This window comes from Coregonus clupeaformis, chromosome 7, assembly GCF_020615455.1.
Source record: "Coregonus clupeaformis isolate EN_2021a chromosome 7, ASM2061545v1, whole genome shotgun sequence".
NCBI lineage: Eukaryota > Metazoa > Chordata > Actinopteri > Salmoniformes > Salmonidae > Coregonus > Coregonus clupeaformis.
This window is the reverse complement of record NC_059198.1, coordinates 5,117,224-5,141,916: the sequence shown is the minus strand read 5'-3', so window position 1 is coordinate 5,141,916 and position 24,693 is coordinate 5,117,224. Positions and strand designations below refer to the sequence as shown.

Below are 24,693 nucleotides of genomic sequence, written 5' to 3'. Positions count from 1 at the left end.
TTTAATAAATCAAACAGCAAATAACTTTCAAAAACATTGTTTTATAAAAAAAAGTCAAACATAAAAACAGAGGATTTCAGGCAACTCAACCTTTATCGAGATCCAAGCTTCCAGAAACATCCTGAAATAGCATTTCATCTGACCTAAAGAGCAGACATGATTGGCAGTTGTAGTTCAAAATTAACACTGTAGACAGTGTGTACACCGTAGGCAACGTGGTTTTTCACACAGGTCTACATTTGCTGTAAAAAATGTTTACTGTTCCCAAACAACATTCCTTGTAGTCGGAGCACGGAAAACAAACGGTCGACAACATCCCTTTTCCTTTCCTTGAAAACAACAAGACAAGTGGCGTACTTCGACTTGTGCACTCGTGTTGTTTTTAGGGCAACCCTTTCCCATGAATCAGCGATCTGCATCTAGATCAACAAGCACAATAGCCCACAATTGACCTGTTTGGCCCTTGGGGTTCCGACTGAACAATGGCTGTCCTGTCTTGTCGTTGGTATGAAGAGATTATACACACACCAAAAGAGATGATGGTTAGCACCACACCAGACAGACAGTAGGGTCATACATCCATAGGCATGAAATGCTTCTCATAGTCCGAAACAAACGGATCGTCCTCCGACAAGCTCCCGGACTCTGTGTCAGTCCTTGTGTGGGTGCTTTCCTCTCCCAACATCCCCTCTGTCTGTCCATCAGGGCTGGACCTTTTCCTAGGACAGGCCTTGGCATCCCAGAAAGGGTTTTCCACCACCTCCAGCTCAGAGATCTTTGGGTTAGACTCCAGAGGAGAGCATATCGCCGTCAAGGAGCTGTTAAACTAGAGCAACGACAGGCAGGGAGTCAGACACATTCATTTAGTCCTCTATGGTTGTATGTTATGCCTCTGACTGGTGATAATATAACTCAAGGGAATGGTATATTACTAGCCCAATACAGCCCCTGCTACTGTATGTGGTATAATCAATATTTAGGTTCATATAGTACGCACATTCTTTATTTTACAACAGGTTCTTACTGGAACACTACAAAGAATATACCATCTCTATCTATAGGTAGTTAGCTCCCAACCCTAAATGGCTGGAGGAAGAAAAACCAGGCAGGAAGACATGATGAACTGGGCCTCTGCCTGGGGCTCTGTCTACCACTAACTAGAATACTATAAGACTAACTAATATCAGACTAACTGATAGTAGATCAGTCAGTCACAGCCACATAGTGATAGTCTGCTCTGATCTCACCTGCAATTTCATCTGTTGGAACAGATTGCTGTTGCTGGGGTCAGGCCCTTTCTCACAACACCACTCAGGAACCAAGAAGCAAGTCTTCATTTGTATACTACAGAAAATAAACAACACTATCATTCACATACTTCACACCAAAAGGGCCTAAAGAGTTCACAATTCCTTGAATTGACTTGTCCATTTGTATATCACCCTAAAAGTGGTAGAAATATATTATCCAGTATGTTTTAGTTGAAAGGGGTCAAACATATTGTTTGTTTTATGTTTTTGATCAAGACCACTTGTTACGAATGGAGGGCACAATTGAAAGCCCAACTCAACTGCCCGTTCGGATTTCCACTTCCTCAAGCGTTTCCCCTTTTGTAAACCTATTTCTGGCATGGGTGAACTTTCAGAGGGTTAGAGGAAGGAGACATGAGAGAGCACCACACCCTGTATGTGTTCAGTCGGCACGAAATGTTGCAAAGCCTTTAAAAACATTTTGTATCAGTGTGCCCTAATGAACATGGCCCTGGTTCAAGACAATGAGAAAATAATCAGAATTAGGCTATTGGGGTTGAAGTATGGGAATCCAGTCTCTCACCTTAAGATGATGACCAATGGCAACATTATTAATATTAATATTAATGGCAGCAGATATCTGAGGTATCCTGTGACAACAAAGGGAGAGAGATGGGGGAGGTCGGAAGGCAAAATTACCAATTAGATCGCAATCCATGTTCATAATCACATACTGTAGCACAAAGGTGCATTCAATATTAGACTGTTATTACTTTCTAAGGAACTTCAGGACCCTTTTCTGTTTTAAAGGTGATGTTATATACAGTATTATACACAACCTACAATAATATTTCTAGGTTGTTTAATAATAAATAATAATTACAGTGTTATACACAACCTCAGTGTCACCAGTTAGAGTACATAAACACTTAATACATCTCATCACGGTTGTTAGAGAACCTATAACAGCTATACACTATCAAATTACTACATGGCAGAGTGAGGCCAGTCCAGGAGGACCACAATCAAACGACAAGTGGTAGAATACCATGGCTGTTCTTGGTGGAGAAGCTGATGGTTTCACTGGGTCCCAGTCCAGCCTTAGTCCCAGCCCTGATCCAGACCTGGTGGTGACCCGGTGTAAGTCCTAACAGATGGAAGCTGCTCTGGTCCGCACTCACGTTGTACACTGCAGATGGAGGAAAGGTTGAATGATTGTGAGCAAGGCCACTGATGTGTGGGAACTAGAGTGTGCAGTACGGTAGCCTGTGGATAGTCTGGTCCCAGATCTGTTTGTGCTGTGTCTGTGTGACAATGACTATAGGAGTTTGCAGGACAGAACAAACAGATCTGGGAACAGGCTTAAATATTTAATGCTATTTAATCTACTACAATTTAATGCTGTATTTTATGCTAATGTAAACAATGGACAATGGACACTGCACTTTTATTATAACAATATAACATTGTAGCAACAAAAGATAGATCATTTATCCCAGATGGTCCTCCAATGTCTTTGTGTTGTATACCTGTAAAGTTGTTTAGTACCAGCTGATAGAGCAGTATGAGCCCCTTCCTCTGGGTCAGGGAGATGTGTTGCCAGGACAAAGTCACATTAGAGTCAGCGATTTGCTGGACATTGAACTCAGGCACTTTGGGTGGGACTGAGGAGTGATAGAGAGAAGAAAAGATGGAGGTGAAACGGATAAAGGAATAAACAAAAAGGAACACAAATGTAAACAATACAAAATAAAAAAAATGAATCATGTTTTACAGGGAGTTAAAAGAACGGACAAATTAACATTAGGTAAAGACTTTATATCCTGCAAACTCCTATATTTCAAGTTTGTTTACTCCACTGAAAATCGGTCATGTGCACTAATTGCACTGATTACATACTGGCAAGTACATTATAAATACTTGTATTTCCATGCTCTAATATACTTACGTCCATGAAGTGAATACCCAATTGTAGATCCAAGCAGGCAGCTACTGTTGATGAACACCGCAAACAATGACACATTGTAAGCAGTGTGTTTCTCAAAGTCACCTATAGGTGGAGACAGAGACAAAGGTGATGCTGTCATCTTGAAACCAATTTGAAACACTACAAAATATCAAGAAATATGTTCAGAGAGAAATTCTATTATTGATCAATTTAAGCCACACAAACCTCTTAAAATGATTGATGTATTTTTTTGGTGCACTTTTATCCAATCAAAGCCCTGTGTCGGAGGATGTCCCACCTGCTTGTACTGTACCACATACTCCTGCATGTTTTCAATGGGCTGGGGTGGCAGAGACCAGGATACATTGAGGCTCAATATATCCAGGTTCACAGTGAAGGATAGCTCTGGCACCTGTAGACCTGAGCGGAAGAGAAAACGTGTGAATCTGTGAAGACAGAAACATACAAACCTGCACTCTATTATCTCTCTCTCATTCTCTCTCTCTCTTTTTAACAACTCCCTTTATTTCTCTCTGTCTCTCACACACAAACACACACACACACTCACACTCACACCTTTCCCTTACCTAATGTGGGTAGAGCTAGGGGAGCAGGTTTGGTGGCACCCTGGGAATTGTAGACTGACACATCCACCCCTGATACACCCTGCAGAGAGGGAGTGAAGCGGCATCTCTTCTCTTGACAGACAAACAGGCCACCAGGCTCTGACGTGGACATGTTCACAACCTCCACTGTCCCGTTACTGTGTGATAATGTCACCACGTACCCCAGCACCTTCCCCTGAACCAACCAGGTGGGCATCTCCTGAGGATAGATACCAGACAGGGGTATTAGTTATAGCAGGCTGTAGGGAAGGGGGTGTTTTGGGGCGGCAGGTAGTCTAGCGGTTAAGAGCGTTGGGCCAGTAACCGAAAGGTTGCTGATTTGAATCCCTGAGCCGACTAGGTGAAAAATCTGTCGATGTGCCCTTGAGCAAGGCACTTAACCCTATTTGCTTATGTAAGCCGCTCTGGATAAGAGTGTCTGCTAAATTATGTAAATGTTTTGAAGTTCTTATGATTAGAAAATTGATAATCCTTTGAAACATGAATCACTTGTCTAACCTGATTATATGGTATAGAGTTTGCTATATATGTACAGTACCAGTCAAACGTTTGGACACACCTACTCATTCAAGGGTTTTTCTTTATTTTTACTATTTTCCACATTGTAGAATAATAGTGAAGACATCAAAACTATGAAATAACACATATGGAATCATGTAGTAACCATAAAGGTGTTAAACAAATCAAAATATATTTTATATTTGAGATTCTTCTAAGTAGCCACCCTTTGCCTTGATGACATCTTTACACACCCTTGGCATTTGCTCAACCAGCTTCACCTGGAATGCTTTTCCAATAGTCTTGAAGTTCCCACATATGCTGAGCACTTGTTGGCTGCTTTTCCTTCACTCTGCGGTCCAACTCATCCCAAACCATCTCAATTGGGTTGAGGTCGGGGATTGTGGAGGCCAGGTCATCTGATGCAGCACTCCATCACTGTCCTTCTTGGTCAAATAGCCCTTACACAACCTGGAGGTGTGTTGGGTCATTGTCCTGTTGAAAAACAAATGATAGTCCCACTAAGCGCAAACCAGATGGGATGGCGTATCGCTGCAGAATGCTGAGGTAGCCATGCTGGTTAAGTGTGCCTTGAATTCTAAATAAATCACTGACAGTGTCACCAGCAAAGCACCCCCACACCATCACACCTCCTCCTCCATGCTCCACGGTGGGAACCACACATGCGGAGATCATCCGTTCACCTACTCTGCGTCTGACAAAGACACAGCGGTTGGAACCAAAAATCTCAAATTTGGACTCATCAGACCAAAGGATAGATTTCCACTGGTCTAATGTCCATTGCTTGTGTTTCTTGGCCCAAGCAAGTCTCTTCTTCTTATTGGTGTCCTTTAGTAGTGGTTTCTTTGCAGAAAGTCGACCATGAAGGCCTGATTCACACAGTCTCCTCTGAACAGTTGATGTTGAGATGTGTCTGTGACTTGAATTCTGTGAAGCATTTATTTGGGCTGCAATTTCTGAGGCCGGTAACTCTAATGAACTTATCCTCTGCAGCAGAGGTAACTCTGGGTCTTCCTTTCCTGTAGCGGTCCTCATGAGAGACAGTTTCATCATAGCGCTTGATGGTTTTTCCGACTGCACTTGAAGAAACTTTAAAAGTTCTTGAAATTTTCCGGATTGACTGACCTTCATGTCTTAAAGTAAGGATGGACTGTCCTTTCTCTTTTCTTATTTGAGCTGTTCTTGCTATAAACACATTAAGAAGGAAAGAAATTCCACAAATTAACTTTTAACAAGGCACACCTGTTAATTGAAATGCATTCCAGGTGACTACCTCATGAAGCTGGTTGACAGAATGTCAAGACTGTGCAAAGCTGTCATCAAGGCAAAGGGTGGCTACTTTGAAGAATCTTTGTTTAACACTTTTTTGGTTACTACATGATTCCATATGTGTTATTTCATAGTTTTGATGTCTTCACTATTATTCTACAATGTAGAAAATAGTAAAAATAAAGAATGAGTAGGTGTGTCCAAACTTTTGACTGGTACTGTACAGTATATATGATATATTATGATATATTTCCTATTATGATGGGATGTTGCGTTAACATACCTTCCACATAAGGGCACATTGAGAAAGCTCAGAGGTGACTCCACAGTCACTCCACACATCCAATGCTTTCACAGGCGCTGAGAGAGAGAGAGAGAAATAGTTTGATCATCTATCACCACAGAATAAGTGCACACATATTTTCAAGCTGTGGAGACCACAGGACTACATTACCCATCAGCACCCACTGACAGACCTGACTCAGAACTCTGTGCTGTGTAGACTGAGCTCCAGTCACTCATCAGGGCCTCAGGGCCATCACAGGCACAGCGCACCTGGAACTCATACACAGTGTAGGGCCGTGGAGTCAGGAGCAGGAAGTTGCTTAGGAGCTGGTCTTCCTGAGCAGGACATGAAAGAATGACACACATAAGAACAGGGATGGGCAAGAGGGGGCCCCAGGGATGGGGGATTATATTGGATTAAAAAACAACTCCAGGCTACACTTTCACATTTAAAACCTTATAGAAAGTAAAATGATAATGGAGCTATATATTTTGAAATAGCTACCCTTTTCTGCGCGCAAGTTGATTTTGATAAACAAATTGGTCCCAAAACAATCTAATAATTCAAACATAAAGTGGATAGCAGAAAACATGATTACCGTTTATCCTCACTCCTATGGCAGATCAGAGCCTTAGATATGCAGTTTTAGAAACTGTTCTTCATTTTGTAAGCATTACATGGCAAAGTAGCCAAAGTTGTCTATCAACTGCAAAAAACGGAAATATCTGATCATCAATGAATTTGAGAAAGCCATTCGTTTTTTAACACAACAACCACATATCATCAGGTAGGGCTATATGCACTTGTAACTTTTCTTCGTTTGGGAAACTATCATTTTCTAATTTATTCTATTTTATTCCATGATATTGTTGTTACAAAATAGATTTGTGTTGACTGTGATTAGGGCATGGGAATATAGGAGCATCTGCTAGGCTAAATTAACAAACTAGGCATGCATAGCTCACCGCATGATCTTCAAACAAAGACCGGCCAAACTCGTGTTCCTAAAAGTGAATTCAAAGGCAGTATAAAATGACTGTATGGCCTAATAAGGACTTTTTCCTTTCTTTATTATTTAATTCAAAGTATATTTTTTTCTCATTTTATACAACCTAAATGTGAAATGTATAGTCATGTTGTTGAAGTGCTGTTGTTGATGTGATGTTGAAATGCTGAGCGCTCCTGCCAGCCTGTAGCGTGGCACAAACGCTTCACAATTGATTTCTTAAAATTCCTTGTTATTATTATTCATAATAATAATAATAATATAGCCTAAATAATTCATTTTCGTTCCTTCTTAGGCTACCTGGTTTGCTACTGACTGATTTGGAGTTAGTGTGTTTTTTAATAGCCTATTGAAATGTGGAACGTCAATTGATAGTGACAGAATCACATATTACTTCTCAAGCAAAGTCCATGTTTTGTCTCCTCTGCAATAGAAGGTTGTAACGCAGCCTCTGAATGTCATAGAGACAAACCAAAGATATCCCATATGCATCGGAGTTTCCCCAGCATTTTACAGCTTGTTTCTAGCATAAAGCATTGCGGACTAAAGCGTTGTTACAGATCACTTTATATAATCAGGTCCATTAACTGTTTTTCTAAATATTAAGCTAACAAGGACTATGCTTTTAGCCATTTTCTTTAACAATACCCTCACATACCCCCTCAATTCAAGCCCTGGTTTTAACTTAACACACCAAGCCCTTCACTGAGATCTTTAAGGAGTTCATGGTGACTGAATGAATTGGCTGACATAATCTATGGATAGTAGGCTATAATTGCGTCTGTCAAACAGTTAGTCCTACCACTTATTCATTGAAAAGTAAGAAATAGGCTCCAACACAAAGCTCTCTTGTTGGTAGTAGCCTAAAGTCAAATTACAATTAACTGTTTAAATGAATTAGGCCTTCTCGAATTCGCCTACTTTCAGCACCCATGCGCTGTCCATCTCCGTGGCTGCCGGTTCATAGTAATGTAAGTCTTGAATATGGCTTATCGTGAGGTCAATAACTCTGATAAATATCTTCATTATGGGCAACGAAACATAATGTTTACCTCCAGTACTCCTCATCTTCTGCTCTCCCTCTCAAACTGAACAGGACATCAGTAGGCCTACTCTGCGCGAACAGATATAGCATTTTTTGGCCAGGGCTCATGATTGGGATAGCCTATCCATTGCAGTGTGTAATGCAGTGTAGGCTAGTTTTATATACACCATCCGAGCACGCATAAACTCGGGAAGAAAGTACATTTTCTTAGAAGCATGCTCTTCGTATAGCCTTGGCCTATTGCCTATATATAGGCTATGGATCATTTGATTGAGACCACACTAGGCTGACTTGATATTGCGCGACCCTCCCCTGGACTAAATAAAAAAATACTAAACCCTCCCCGACTGAAATTGAAAAAACATAATTGGGTACATATCGACCGCTCCCAAAATACCCAGTCTTCTCTCCTGAAGTGCACACTCGCACAGTACTCCCCACATTGGATTGGTGTAGGTAGGGGCTAGGAGTGGGCGGGAGGGAGTTTCCAACATATTTCTTATACCAGTCATTTTATTTTAAATCCATGAATGGAAGTGAACAAGTGCGCACTTGGGGAGAAGGGTGGAGAATCGGTAGACAGCCATTGTGTCAGATGTATGGGGAAATGAACAAAACCCCAGCCATGCTCAGCTCACTCACCTGAGTCCAGCCCTGCTGGTCCTGGGTGCGATACTGGACCTCACAGTGTTGGTCAGAGCTGCCTAGATCATTACACTGCAATGTCCAGTAGATCTCCAGAGGCTGAGGACAATCACAGTGTTGGTCAGAGCTGCCTAGATCATTACACTGCAATGTCCAGTAGATATCCAGAGGCTGAGGACAATGGTGAGTGATTTCAGGGGTGGGTGGCTTTTCTGGTAGAGGAATTGATAGGGAAGAGAGGACAGAGTGGAAGAAAGAGTGAAAGAGAGAGAGAGAGAGAGAGAGAGAGAGAGAGAGAGAGAGAGAGAGAGAGAGAGAGAGAGAGAGAGAGAGAGAGAGAGAGAGAGAGAGAGAGAGAGAGAGAGAGAGAGAGAGAGAGAGAGAGAGTGTGTGACTGAAAGTGTAGTGTCTGTCCCTCTGAATGAATAGGGAATGTACAGAGAAGAGTCATCCCTGACTAACTCACTGATATCACCAGTGTTGAATTCAGCCGTTTTAGACTTGGCAGAGCCATGCTGGTTCTCAGCTCTGACCAACACAGTCATGTAACTGTAACTGGAGTAAAGGTCACGAGGGATCACGCCACTCACATTGGTGCACTCCACGAAGCCGCTACCGCTGAAAAGGAAGATGCAGGACACATAAATACACACCCAAACACCACTCAAACACCACAGCTGACAGCACTGTGCAGACATACAGTCCTAGACCACAGACACAGACCTAGCTCCAACACACCAGGCATGCCACAGGGCTGCAGGTAGGGCTGTGATGGTCATGGAATTTTGGATGACGGCTATTGGCCTGTCAAATGACCGCGGTCACGTAACAACCGTTCACATAGCAAAAGAAAAGACTCACATTTTCTACTCTCCGCCGCTCCTGACTGCAGGCACTGCCATAGAAATAGAATGAACAAAACGGGCGTCCCCATCAAGTCAATGATGGCATAATGGGTGGACTGGAAGCCATTGTGAGTGTACCCATAGGAGCAAAGCTAGGTTGAAGATGGTAAGGTTAAGACAACGGTGTTACAAGGATCTACCGCTCTGAATCAACCATGGGACCAACTCAAGCGTTGTAGCTACGGTGCCTAGGCAGAAGGCAAGCAGTCTGAAGCAGATCATAAGGCTGGTGAAAACTAATGCCAGAAAAAAGACAACAACCATCTAGCCAGCTAGCTAACATCTAGGTTACAAGGTAAGACAACGGGGTTCTAATATCCCATAACTCTTTGCAAGTCATGGGACCAGCGATGCTAGTTAGCAACGGCGTTAGTAGTTACAAAGATTATGGATATACTGACAAGATACATCTCTCCACCCTAACAATGGGAGTCGTTGTCCACAAAGTGGCACGGCGGGCTGTCTAGCTCCCGCCTTTCTTTGTATTGGTGGATACATCACATTATTGTAATTCTTTTTTTGACTATTCAAAGAGGTTTGTTGACGTCAACCGCCTGTACTCAATGGAAATAGATGCTATGCTACTAGCCTCATGCCATGCATATGCATAGCCATCTCGAGACAACTCCAATATAAAGTGTTTCTTTCTCAAAGTTGCCGGGACGTCATGTGTCCTACTTATATCAGTACACTCATAACAACTTCAGCGTTATGAAACTTCTATTCGATCAAATAAACCTCACGTAGCAAATAAGCCATACATTTTATGTTAACCAAATTCGACACTCTCATTAACCTCCATGCAAAAACCCGGTGGGCGAAACCACAGAAAAACACCACCTACTGGAGGGAGACAGATTTTCCGCCGAGTTGAGCCTCTCTCATCCTCCTCGTCTCTGGTAGTTATCAATGGCGCTGGTCCCATGAATTTGTTAATTTTTTTCTAATGCTTCCGCCTGGAATTATTACGTTGTCTTAACCTTGTATCAAAGACAGTACAGTATGAAGATAGGCTAAAACTGCTTCTCCAATAGAAATAACCCGGTCACACTTGTAGTTGATGTCATGGCGACGTTGGCTAGCTTAGCTCATGTGTAGAGACACGGTTGTCTCGCGTCGAACTGCGCAAATCAATGGCACTCCTTCAATATAAAGTCGTTTTTTACGAAAATTTTAACGTGTCATTTTATCACCTTCACAAGGTTTGAGTAATAACAAGTTCAACTACTTAAAGCTACAATATGTAATTTTTTGGGCGACCCGACCAAATTCACATAGAAATATGTGGTATAGATATGTCATTCTCATTGAAAGGAAGTTTAAGAAGAGGTAGATATGTTCTATATGCGCTATTTTTATGCTTCCCGTTCTTAAGTTGAGCTTTTGCTTCTTTTACTTTCGGTTTTGCACACCAGCTTCAAACAGCTGAAAATAAAAAATTTTGGTTGTGGAAAAGATATTAGATGGTACAATGACTCTCCACACTATACTTGCTTGTTTTGTCACAAACTGAAATTAGGCGAACTATTAGAATTTTAGCAACCATAGAGCATCTTTAAGACATTGGCTCGAATCTAGGTTGTGCCTTTAAATTTCAAGAAAATGAACAACTAAGGAAAACATTTTCACTTCTCTCATTGACTTCTCAAACCCCAAACCCCGGCCTGGTCTGTTTGGTCTGTTTCTCAAGCGTTCCCGTATGTCTCGCGATGTTGCGCCTCTGGGTTTAGTAACTCTGTGATTGTATTTTTTTACCTAGTCTTCAGTCTAGGTAAAAGAAATACAACGTTAAGACCACGTAATAATTCCATGCAGAAGCATTCAAAAATAAACAAATTCATGGGACCAGCACCATTGATAACTACTAGTGCCATTGCTAACTAGCAATACTGGTCCCATGAATTGCAAAGAGTTATAGGATATTAGAACACTGTTGTCTTAACCTTGTAATCTTCAACCTAGATGTTGGTTAGATGGTTGTTGTCTGTTTTCTGGCATTAGCTTAAAATGCATAATTTTTTTCACCAGCCTTATGATCTGCTTCAGACCGGTTGCCTTCTGCCTAGTCACCATAGATAGCTACAATGCTTGAGTTGGTCCCATGGTTGATTCAGAGTGGTAGAACCTCCGCATTATTGTGACGCCGTTGTTTTAACCTTCCCATCTTCAACCTAGGAGCAAAGCAGGAAGCAAAAGCAGGAAGTAAAAGCGTGAAGCGTACCCATCAATATGTGCTGTGATTTGTTGATTCCACTCAACTGACATTACAAAAAATACATTCTATTACATGAGCCACATCAGTTAACATCATTAGAATTAACATTTACAGTTGAAGTTGGAAGTTTAGTCCCCTGTAGCTCAGTTGGTAGAGCATGGCGCTTGCAACGCCAGGGTTGTGGGTTCGTTTCCCACGGGGGGCCAGAATGAAAATGTATGCACTCACTAATTGTAAGTCGCTCTGGATAAGAGCGTCTGCTAAATTACTAAAATTTAAATGTTTACATACACCTTAGCCAAATACATTTAAACTCAGTTTTTCACAATTCCTGACATTTAATCCTAGTACAAATTCCCTGTCTTAAGTCAGTTAGGATCACCACTTTATTTTAAGAATGTGAAATGTCAGAATAATAGTAGAGAGAATGATTACTTTCAGCTTTTATTTATTTCATCACATTCAATTAGTATTTGGTAGCATTGCCTTTAAATTGTTTAACTTGGGGCAAATGTTTCGGGTAGCCTTCCACAAGCTTCCCACAATAAGTTGGGTGAATTTTGGCCCATTCCTCCTGACAGAGCTGGTGTAACTGAGTTAGGTTTGTAGGCCTCCTTGCTCGATCACGCTTTTTCAGTTCTGTCCACACATTTTCTATAGGATTGAGGTCAGGGCTTTGTGATGGCCACTCCAATACCTTGACTTTGTTGTCCTTAAGCCATTTTGCCACAACTTTGGAAGTATGCTTGGGGTCATCGTCCATTTGGAAGACCCATTTGCGACCAAGCTTTAACTTCCTGACTGATGTCTTGAGATGTTGCTTCAATATATCCACATAATTTTCCTTCCTCATGATGCCATCTGTTTTGTGAAGTGCACCAGTCCCTCCTGCAGCAAAGCACCCCCACAGCATGATGCTGCCACCCCCGTGCTTCACGGTTGGGATGGTGTTCTTCGGCTTGCAAGGCACCCCCTTTTTCCTCCAAACATAACGATGGTCATTATGACCAAACAGTTCTATTTTTGTTTCATCAGACCAGAGGACATTTCTCCAAAAAGTATGATCTTTGTCCCCATGTGCAAACCGTAGTCTGGCTTTTTTCATGGCGGTTTTGGAGCAGTGGCTTCTTCCTTGCTGAGCGGCCTTTCAGGTTATGTTGATATAGGACTCGTTTTACTGTGGATATAGATACTTTTGTACCCGTTTCCTCCAGCATCTTCACAAGGTCCTTTGCTGTTGTTCTGGGATTGATTCACACTTTTCTCACCAAAGTACATTCATCTCTAGGAGACAGAATGCGTCTCCTTCCTGAGCGGTATGACGGCTGCGTGGTCCCATGGTGTTTATACTTGCGTACTATTGTTTGTACAGATGAACGTGGTACCTTCAGGCGTTTGGAAATTGCTCCCAAGGATGAACCAGACTTGTGGAGGTCTACCATTTTTTTTCTGAGGTCTTGGCTGATCTCTTTTGATTTTCCCATGATATCAAGCAAAGAGGCACTGAGTTTGAAATATATCCACAGGTACACCTCCAATTGACTCAAATGATGTCAGTTAGCCTATCAGAAGCTTCTAAAGCCATGACATCATTTTCTGGAATTTTCCAAGCTGTTTAAAGGCACAGTCAACATAGTGTATGTAAACCTCTGACCCACTGGAATTGTGATACAGTGAATTATAAGTGATATAATCTGTCTGTAAACAATTGTTGGAAAAATTACTTGTGTCATGCACAAAGTAGATGTCCTAACCCACTTGCCAAAACTATAGTTTGTTAACAAGAAATGTGTGGAGTGGTTGAAAAACTAGTTTTAATGACTCCAACCTAAGTGTATGTAAACTTCCGACTTCAACTGTACATTACCATGGAAATTATTGTGTCACAATAGAAGGCAGCCATTGCGAGTGTACTCATGAGTTTACCAGTCAAATTGCCAGGGTCAGAGGTTCCAAGCCTGTTTTATTCATTCTACAGTATTTCTATGTGTGCTGCTGCTGCAGGGAGAGAGGTTTTGCCTAGGCAACCGGAGACTTGTTTGCTACAACACCTTGCTTGTTTCAGCAAAGAGCAACAAAGTTTTATCACGTTGTTAAGAGTCCATGTTACTGCAGAAACGGACTCAACCACAAGAATGCCCAGCCGTCCCACCTTCAGTCAGCTGTTCGTTCCACACCACGGTTATGACAGTTATTTTAATGACGGTTTTCATACATAACCGTCGGTTACACGGTTATACAGTAATTGTGCCAGCCCTAGCTGCAGGTTAACATTGTGAATGCGCATTACCCCACCACCGCGGAAAAGAAAGCCAAATTCCCACTTCCCACTTGGTTACGAACGCAGCATAAGAGCTCGCCTCTGGACATTGCCATTGAGGGCTTCCACCATTTTAAAGTAGTCAACTGGTTGGGACTTCTTATGGGTGATGGAAGGATCACATGATTCCATTCGGGTCATCAAGAGGGATCAGACAATGAATTATACTCGTGAACAAACATTCCAAATTAAATAAAGATGTATTCGTCACATGCTTCCTAAACATGTGTAGACTAACAGTGAAATTATTACTTATGGGCCCTTCCCAACAATGCAGAGAGAAAGAAAATAGATCAATAATAGAAAAGTAATAACACGTAATAATAAAAGTAATAATAAATACACAATGAGTAACAATAACTTGGCTATATACACGGGCGGTATGCGAATTGAAGTGGGTCCAGTGTGTCTGGGATGTTGGTTACCTTGGTGTTCTTGGGCACAGGGACTATGGTGATCTGCTTGAAACATGTAGGTATTACAGACTGGCTCAGGGAGCAGTGAAGACACTTGTGTGGAGTAAAGGTGATGTAGAGTTTTGTCGTCTGTAGTTGCACAGGTGACATGCTGGTAGAAGTTAGGTAAGACAGAGTTCAGTTTCCCTGCATTATAATCACCGGCCACTAGGAGCGCCACCTCTGGATGAGCATTTTCTTGTTTGTTTATGGCGCTATACAGCTCGTTGTGTGCGGTCTTAGTGCCAGCATCGGTTTGTGGTGGTAAATAAACAGCTACAAAAATATAGATGAAAACTCTCTTGGTATATAGTATGGTCTACAGCTTATCATGAGGTATTCTAACTCAGGCGAGCAGAACCTTGAGACTTCCTTAATATTAGAGAACGCACACAAGCTGTTGTTAACAAAGAGACACACACCTCGGCTTTATACCTCTTCAAACGACACAAACAACGCAGTATGCACCCTTTCAGTTTGTTTGCCAACTCAAAGTTGTAGAAGAAAAAGAAAAAGGACTACTTCGAAATGGAGATGGTCTCAATGGCGCTGCCCGTGCTCTCACAGATGCCATAATGGGACAGATACAAAGATGATATCTCTATCATTCTCTGTGTTTACCACACATGACTGGGAAAAAATAATAATTTGAACGGCCCTCCAACTGGTAATTACTAGTGGGAAACTTGTCTGTTTCGCTCGCTTGGATGCTTTATCTGAGATTGATACGTCTTTCTGTCGGTGCGCCTCTGTGTCAAATAAATGATCACTATTTCAATATTTTATTTGGACCGACAAGGAGGTACGTTAGGGCACATAAGCCCGGCCAGCGCCATTGAGCCATCTCCATTTTGAAGTAATCCATTTTCTTCTTCTACTACTTCTATGAGTTGGTAAACAAACTGAAAGGGTGCGTACTGCCATCTAGAGTGTGTTGTTTTAACAGGTATAAAGCCAAGGATGGCGATTTACTACCACCTACAGTATTGTAATGTTTACTCACGAGTATTATTAATTGGCTGATCCCTCCTGATGACCCGGATGGAATCATGTGATCCTTCCTTCACCCATAGGAAGTCCCACCCAGTTGACTACTTTAAAATGGTGAATCCCTCGATGACAATGTCCATGCCAAATGGGTTTTATCCATCTAGAGTCCTCTATCTAACGCTATGGTGGTAAATTCCCACTTGGTTACAAACACAGCATTAATCCATCGGTTTCTAAACACCACGAGTCACCGCAGGTTTCCAAACGCAGCGAATAAACAGCTATTCTTGCATCTGTGTAGGAACAGTATATGATAGTTTATGATAGCCTATGTCTGTGTCATTTGTGAATGTGATTATAGGATGTCCTGTATATACTCTATTAAGATGGGATGTATACAGACTATAGTAGACATGTGTTTACCCCTCCGTAGAGTTCCAGCGCAGTCTGTAGGAGGTGGGGATCTGTGGGTCCTGTCCTGGCTCCCAGAAACAGTGGATACCTGCCTGTTGACCCTCCGTATAGGGGATGTGACACTGGGGAACGGAGGGAGGAGATGGAGGGCCTGCAGAGAGTGAGGGAGAGAAGGGGGAGGGAGGTAGAAGTGAATTTCAATTGATAGAGAAAAAGAGACACAGTTTTGCAGATGTTATCGCAGATGTTATCGCAGATGTTATCGCAGATGTTATCGCAGATGCAGCAAAATGCTTCAGTTTCTAGCTCCAACAATGCAACAATATCAGGCAATACAATAATAATACACACATAATCAAAAGGTTAAAAAAAGAACGAGAAATTAACACAAATCAGAACGAGCAATGTCAGAGTACGGAATATAAATAATATATACAGTACCTGTCAAAACTTTGGACACACCTACTCATTCAAGGGTTTTTCTTTATTTTTACTATTTTCTACATTGTAGAATAATAGTGAAGACTTCAAAACTATGAAATAACACATAACCAACGTAACCAAAGAAGTGTAAAACAAATCAAAAAATATTTTATATTTGAGATTTTTCAAAGGAGCCACCCTTTGCCTTGATGACAGCTTTGCACACTCTTGGCACTCTCTCAACCAGCTTAATGAGGTAGTCACCTGGAATGCATTTCAACTAACAGGTGTGCCTTGTTAAAAGTTAATTTGTGGAATTTATTTCCTTCTTAATGTTTTTAAGCCAATCAGTTGTGTTGTGACAAGGTAGGAGTGGTATACAGAAGATAGCCCTTTTTGGTAAAAGACCAAGTCCATATTATGGCAAGAACAGCTCAAATAAGCAAAGAGAAACGACAGTCCATCCTTACTTTAAGACATGAAGGTCAGTCAATGCGGAACATTTAAAGAGCTTTGAAAGTTTCTTCAAGTGCAGTCGCAAAAACCATCAAGTGCTATGATGAAACTGGCTCTTGTGAGGACCACCACAGGAAAGGAAGACTGAGAGTTGCCTCTGCTGCAGAGGATAAGTTCATTAGAGTTAACTGCACCTCAGATTGCAGCCCAAATAAATGCTTCACAGAGTTCAAGTAACAGACACATCTCAACATCAACTGTTCAGAGGAGACTGTGTGAATCAGGCCTTCATGGTCGAATTGCTGCAAAGAAACCACTACTAAAGGACACCAATAACAAGAAGAGACTTGCTTGGGCCAAGAAGCACGAGCAATGGACATTAGACTGGTGGAAATCTGTCCTTTGGTCTGATGAGTCCAAATTTGAGATTTCTGGTTCCAACCGCTGTGTCTTTGTGAGATGCAGAGTAGGTGAACGGATTATCTCTGCATGTGTGGTTCCCACCGTGAAGCATGGAGGAGAAGGTGTGATTGTGTTGGGGTGCTTTGCTAGTGACACTGTCAGTGATTTATTTATAATTCAAGGCACACTTAACCAGCATGGCTATCACAGCATTCTGCAGCGATACGCCATCCCATCTGGTTTGAGCTTTACATTTGTTTTTCAACAGGACAATGACCCACAACACATCTCCAGGCTGTGTAAGGGTTATTTGACCAAGAAGGAGAGTGATGGAGTGCTTCATCAGATGACCTGGCCTCCACAATCACCCGACCTCAACCCAATTGAGATGGTTTGGGATAAGTTGGACCGCAGAATGAAGGAAAAGCATTCCATATGAAGCTGGTTAAGAGAATGCCAAGAGTGTGCAAAGCTGTCATCAACGCAAAGGGTGGTTACTTTGAAGAATCTCAAATATAAAATATATTTTGATTTGTTTAACACTTTTTTGGTTACTACATGATTCCATATGTGTTATTTCATAGTTTTGATGTCTTCACTATTATTCTACAATGTAGAAAATAGTAAAAATAAAGAAAACCCTTGAATGAGTAGGTGCGTCCAAACTTTTGACTGTTACTGTATATGTATGTGAATGGTGTGTATAGACAGTATGGACAGATTATGAATAGAAAAGGTATGTACAGCAGTAGTTATATAGGATGAGCCATGACTAGAATACAGTATATACATATAAAGTGGGTAAAACAGTATGTAAACATTATTAAAGTGACCAGTGTTCAATGACTCTATGTACATAGGGCAGCAGTCTCTAAGGTTAAGGGTAGAGTACCGGGTGGTAGCCGGCTAGTGACAGTGTCTAAGGTTCAGGGCAGGAAACTGGGCGGAGGCCGGCTAGTGATGACTGTTTAACAGTCTGATGGCCTGGAGATAGAAGCTGTTTATCAGTCTCTCTGTCCAAGCTTTGATGTGCCTATACTGTCTCCACCTTCTAAATGGTAGCGGGGTGAAAAGGCCATGGTTGAGGTCCTTGATGAGCTTCTTAGTCTTCCTGTGACAATGATGCTGTAGATGTCCTGGAGGGCAAGCAATGTGCCCCCAATGATGTGTTGGGCTGACTGCACCACCCTCTAGAGAGCCCTGCGATTGCGGGTGGTGCAGTTGCTGTACCAGGAGGTGATACAGCCCGACAGAATGCTCTCGGATGTGCATCTGTAGAAGTTTGTGAGGGTCTTAGGGGCCAAGCTGAATTTCTTCAGCCTCCTGAGGTTGAAGAGGCGTTGTTGACCATTTCAGGTCCTCAGTGATGTGCACGCCGGGGAACTTGAAGCTTTTGACCCTCTCCACTGCAGCCCCGTCAATGTGGATGGAGGCGTGCTCTCTCTGCTGTCCTTCATTTTGTTGACGTTGAGGGAGAGGTTATTTTCCTGGCACCAGTCCGCCAGGGCTCTCACCTCCTCCCTGTAGGTCGTCTCGTCCTTGTTGGTAATTAGCCCTACCGCTGTAGTGTCATCAGCAAACTTGATGATTGAGTTGGAGACGTGCGTGGCAGTTTCACGCAAACAGAGAGTGAGAGAGAAAAAAATCCTGATGACATTCACCTTTAAAGGAACTGTGCCAGTTTAGCGTCTCCCCCCCCCACCCCACACAAACACACACACACACACAAACATAACGTTGAAACCATAAGCACACACTGAGAGCGTTTCAAGGAACATGAAGCACGTAGCCAAGAAGGCATCAAAAGCGCAGCCACACAACTGAGCGCAAACAGGAAATGAAATGACAGAGAACTTGCAAGGTGGTGACATCCTTCCTCTCTCAGAGTTCCTCTCCTCTGCTAGTATCAGTATGAAACATAAAATCACAACCATGGAAACATCAAGGGTCGTGTTCATTAGGCACCAAACAGACGAAAACCGGCTGAAACCAGGAGGAACTACCTGTACTTGTCCAATAAGAAACACTCAGATGCGTTTTCTGTTGCATTCCATAATGAACACAACCCATAATGAACCATTTACCTCCTGGTCCCCTGTACATGAGTTTTTAAGACTGATACTGATATGTGCTCTATGGAATGTTGTGTTGAATTAAAGGAAGGAAAGGGGGATGCATAAACGGATGCGTAACATAACATACCAATCAAATCAAAGTGTATTGGTCACGTACACAGTTTAGCAGATGTTATAGCGGGTGCAGCGAAATGCTTGTGTTACTAACTCCTAACAATGCAGTCAAACAAGTAAAGAAATAATAATCAAAAACTATAAACAAGAAATCATGAATGTCAGAACGAACCCAGTTAACAACCCAAATAACACTGTATCAGTAATCCAAATCAAATCTATGCATATATACACCAAAAATATATATTACAGTGAGCTATGTCAAGAATCCAGTATATAAATTACACAGTGTGAAAAACAGTATTTAAGAAACAGTCCAGTGTTTAATAATAATAATTAACTAATAATATAGACATACAGTGGGGAAAAAAAGTATTTAGTCAGCCACCAATTGTGCAAGTTCTCCCACTTAAAAAGATGAGAGAGGCCTGTCATTTTCATCATAGGTACACGTCAACTATGACAGACAAATTGAGAATTTTTTTTCCAGAAAATCACATTGTAGGATTTTTAATGAATTTATTTGCAAATTATGGTGGAAAATAAGTATTTGGTCACCTACAAACAAGCAAGATTTCTGGCTCTCACAGACCTGTAACTTCTTATTTAAGAAGCTCCTCTGTCCTCCACTCGTTACCTGTATTAATGGCACCTGTTTGAACTTGTTATCAGTATAAAAGACACCTGTCCACAACCTCAAACAGTCACACTCCAAACTCCACTATGGCCAAGACCAAAGAGCTGTCAAAGGACACCAGAAACAAAATTGTAGACCTGCACCAGGCTGGGAAGACTGAATCTGCAATAGGTAAGCAGCTTGGTTTGAAGAAATCAACTGTGAGAGCAATTATTAGGAAATGGAAGACAAACAAGACCACTGATAATCTCCCTCGATCTGGGGCTCCACGCAAGATCTCACCCCGTGGGGTCAAAATGATCACAAGAACGGTGAGCAAAAATCCCAGAACCACACAGGGGGACCTAGTGAATGACCTGCAGAGAGCTGGGACCAAAGTAACAAAGCCTACCATCAGTAACACACTACGCCGCCAGGGACTCAAATCCTGCAGTGCCAGACGTGTCCCCCCTGCTTAAGCCAGTACATGTCCAGGCCAGTCTGAAGTTTGCTAGAGTGCATTTGGATGATCCAGAAGAGGATTGGGAGAATGTCATATGGTCAGATGAAACCAAAATATAACTTTTTTGGTAAAAACTCAACTCGTCATGTTTGGAGGACAAAGAATGCTGAGTTGCATCCAAAGAACACCATACCTACTGTGAAGCATGGGGGTGGAAACATTATGCTTTGGGGCTGTTTTTTCTGCAAAGGGACCAGGACGACTGATCCGTGTAAAGGAAAGAATGAATGGGGCCATGTATCGTGAGATTTTGAGTGAAAACCTCCTTCCATCAGCAAGGGCATTGAAGATGAAACGTGGCTGGGTCTTTCAGCATGACAATGATCCCAAACACACCGCCCGGGCAACGAAGGAGTGGCTTCGTAAAGAAGCATTTCAAGGTCCTGGAGTGGCCTAGCCAGTCTCCAGATCTCAACCCCATAGAAAATCTTTGGAGGGAGTTGAAAGTCCGTGTTGCCCAGCGACAGCCCCAAAACATCACTGCTCTAGAGGAGATCTGCATGGAGGAATGGGCCAAAATACCAGCAACAGTGTGAGAAAACCTTGTGAAGACTTACAGAAATCGTTTGACCTGTGTCATTGCCAACAAAGGGTATATAACAAAGTATTGAGAAACTTTTGTTATTGACCAATTACTTATTTTCCACCATAATTTGCAAATAAATTCATTAAAAATCCTACAATGTGATTTTCTGTATATTTTTTTCTCATTTTGTCTGTCATAGTTGACGTGTACCTATGATGAAAATTACAGGCCTCTCTCATCTTTTTAAGTGGGAGAACTTGCACAATTGGTGACTGACTAAATACTTTTTTTCCCCACTGTACGATCAGACATGTCATAGAAAGAAGATCAAACATATAGATCAGCATCAACGGTTTAGTCTAAATTATTTGAAGAAACCCCAGAGCTGATCAGTGAATGATGGATCTGAGGGTGTGTCAAATAGAGATTATAAATAGTGCCAAGGAGAATTTCCTGGTCACATGACTTTACCAGGAAAAAGAACTGGGATCAGTCCAGTGTGAAGTACTCACCTGGTTGAGGTAAGCAGGTTTGTAGTAGGAGCAGCAGGATCAGCAGAAGGCATGGGACTCTGGGCCATGCCATTACTCATACCACTATGCCTTCAGCACCTATGGAAAACACACACACACACACCAAATAAGTGGTGAATGGCAGGTGTATGAATGTCTCAGAAGTCTCACACACGCACACAGACAAAACATTTACACACACCCACACACACACCCTTAAAGGCCCAATGCAGACGTTTTTATCTCAATATCAAATAGTTTCTGGGTAACAATTAAGTACCTTACTGTGATTTTTTTCAATTAAAATGATCAACAACAAAAAATAGCTTCTTAGCAAAGGGCGATTTATCAAGCAAGAATTTTGCTAGGACTGTTTGGGAGTGGTCTTAGTGGGGAAGGGAAAACTGAAAACTCTCCTTCTTATTGGTCTATTAACTAATTTAACAGCAGGTGATGTCACCAGGCAGGTAAAAAGCTCCTACACTAAAAGTGCATTATCATCATTTTCACAATTTCACAGTATTATTCCAACCTCATAGTGTGGAAATATATATAAAACACAAGAAAATCACTGCACTGGGCCTAGAGTCCTTAACTGAAATAATAACAAAGTGGGCACTCCGCCTCTGTTTTGGTAGAAATCTGAGGGAGGGCCTGGAGAAATGTAACCACTCTCAAATTCATAGACAGTGCTATGGATGCAAGGACAGACCATCCATGACATCAAAATGATAGTTTTAACCATGCTTTGAGGCTAGACAGTGTTTGTTTACATTTACATTGTTTACAAACATTGGATTGTAACAACCTTATATTTTGGTTTCTGATGGGGTACGACAGTTGAACTAAGCTCATGAGGCATTTTGAAGTTATATTCTTCAAGAATCAATGGCTATATACCATTAATTTATAAGTCCAAAAATTGATTTAGCAACTAAAGATTCTAGCTTTAAACGTCATAACTTTTTGTCACATTGTGGTGAGCAAAGTGACATGATCTTGTGTGATAGGTGTTGTTCACACAGTAACGTGCAAACCTTTTCAGTGTTACATCCAATGATTTATATATACACTAAATGAATCCTAGGGAGCGATGTGTTGAAGCCACGGTGCCTCCATCTTGGCACTCTCTGACGTTGTCAAAAAAATATTTTGGAAGCTATAGAAATTCATGTATTAATGTCTACATTCGTTTTTGCCACATGTATTATATTACAGACACCTTAATACATACTTTTACATTATATTGTGTGCTTAACATATAAATAGAAAATGAAAAATGATATACAAATATTGTCCTTAAAGTATCATTTTTAGAGATGACTAATGTTACTGGCCCCACTACAACAACAAAATACTTAAATACATGTAATTTTGTCCTAGAAACATTTAATTGAAATACTGTAGATTTCCATTCCTTCCTTTGGAGGACTGTTCCTACTAGGGAGAAGAGCATGTTGAGCTGTTGGAAACATGCGCTCCATGTTCTTTCCAACCGCTCTGCTAAAAACCACTCAGATCTCACAGGAAAAATAACTTTAAATCACTATTTAACCAACACTCATCTATTTTTGTGACTACCTGGACCTACCATTTGGATTTGAAGTATCGAAACCAAACCATATGAATTTGAATGAAAAGTATTTTAATAAACATGAAAATGTGAATGTAAGAAGCTCACGTAATTTCAAATAGGCTACATGTCATATTAAACAACATATAAACACTCTAAATAGGCCAGGAGCCAGACAGGGAGGCTAAGAAGGTACGAAAATGAATTATTTAGGCTATATTATTTATATTATTTCAAGGCTATAGCCTACAAAGAAATAAACTGTGAAGCATTTGCGAGTGCTGGTAGGGACATTATAATGTAGTCTATAAATTGCGCATATAGGCTGTGACTTCCTTAAAATGTAATACAATTAATTTGGTCATGTGGATTCAGGCTCATGCGATGGTGCCTGGAGAGCAGGCCAGCAGCGGAGAATACCCTCTCCACACTTTCAGAGCCACTGGGGAGGCTAAACACCCTTTTGGCCACTCTTGCCAGGTTGGGCAGAGATGTAGAGTTGTTGAACGTGGGAATATGCCAGGCCTATTGGGCCAAAATCAATTATGGCCTATTATATAGATATTAGAACAAAAATGAACGAAACGTTTAAGAGATCGGATTTTTTGTTTATAAATACTTTGCTACAATGACACACTTAGTTATCTACCCACCTCGTTCCTATTTTTTTGCATGTGCACATAGTAAGTACACCATCATTGTAAAAAAGGCCGTCCTGCTCCTCTCCTCTCTACGTAACTTCCCCTCACAGTCCCTTCAGTTTCCCTTAAATCCCGTTAGTTTGGCTGCTAAATTATCGCTCAGTGAACATTCAAAGTCTTGTATTATTTGAAGTCTAAAACCGTTATACTGGTAGGCCTAATGACCAACATGATTTCAGCAAGCTGTAAGTTATGTTCAAAAATAAGTAGTTCTAAAAATAAGAGCCATTACCTCGTCGTCAAGGAAAACATCGAAATACCGGGACTTCCATCTTTCGCCAGCATTCTATCGTACGATGAATGAATGTTTGCGATGTTTACAGCTCAGAAGTTTGGGTGTTTTCTGCAGCACACTAGCTGTATTTGTTTCAAAAAGCGTTGCTTCCTCCCTTGCGCCCTCGCTCACTCCCTTTCACCGATTTGATCAGACTGAATAGGTGAAAGCAATCTGGCAGAAACTAGATTGGATGTCTGTAGGCCTAGCTATCGCTCACACGCCCAGTCTTGTCTATGATCCGCAACGCGGAGTGAAATGAGCCCAGAAGCGAGTGGACAACTGTCTAAAATTAAATGTAGCCAATGACGCTCTGTGATCAGTCTATGACTCGCCTACTTTGTTTGACGGACATTTCCTTTGGTAGCGATCACCTATAGCCCTGCTTTGGACAATTAATAACATTACTCTTTGCCCTTTTCCTTTATGGTTGATATTAACGATGAAAGGAGATATTGTCTTTCTCTCTCCTATTGTGTCCCGCTGTTAAATACTGTGGCAAAATAAAGACTTAAGGAAAGGGAAAATAAGTACTCAGAACTACCAATTATTATAGATAAACATTAAAGAAAAGGGTAAACACAACACTGGACTGAACCCCCTAA

General features: G+C 41.5%; 1 protein-coding gene across 5 annotated transcripts; it reads right to left on the bottom strand.

The window, feature by feature from the left end:
* Positions 1-21: 21 nt before the first annotated feature.
* Positions 22-24,358, bottom strand: LOC121568766 (interleukin-12 receptor subunit beta-2). Of its 5 annotated transcripts, none has more exons than XM_045221068.1 (16): positions 24,047-24,358; positions 21,541-21,639; positions 15,903-16,044; positions 9,061-9,212; positions 8,592-8,806; positions 6,864-6,902; positions 6,089-6,233; positions 5,896-5,972; positions 3,786-4,023; positions 3,424-3,618; positions 3,199-3,300; positions 2,780-2,914; positions 2,299-2,439; positions 1,834-1,900; positions 1,248-1,344; positions 22-826 (listed from the first exon to the last, which is right to left on the bottom strand). In XM_045221068.1, the coding sequence occupies exons 2-16, from the start codon at positions 21,611-21,613 to the stop codon at positions 572-574; spliced, it is 2,073 nt and encodes a 690-aa protein (XP_045077003.1). In that variant the 5' UTR covers positions 21,614-21,639; positions 24,047-24,358; the 3' UTR covers positions 22-571. The 5 variants fall into 5 exon arrangements, with proteins under 5 accessions (XP_045077003.1, XP_045077004.1, XP_041735115.2 ...); XM_045221069.1 differs by having other exon boundaries at positions 8,592-8,693; positions 9,185-9,212; XM_041879181.2 differs by lacking the exon at positions 6,864-6,902.
* Between the last annotated feature and the right edge of the window lie 335 nt (positions 24,359-24,693).

What these genes read in the sequence shown, in the direction of transcription:
- LOC121568766 (XM_045221068.1), bottom strand. Translation starts at nt 21,613, where the DNA reads ATGGCATGGCCCAGAGTCCCATGCCTTCTGCTGATCCTGCTGCTCCTA. An exon ending in AGCACAGAGTTCTGAGTCAG is followed by an intron (nt 5,973 to 6,088) that starts GTCTGTCAGTGG and finishes TCTCTCTCTCAG; the next exon opens with CGCCTGTGAAAGCATTGGAT. An exon ending in TACATCAATCATTTTAAGAG is followed by an intron (nt 3,301 to 3,423) that starts GTTTGTGTGGCT and finishes CTCCACCTATAG; the next exon opens with GTGACTTTGAGAAACACACT.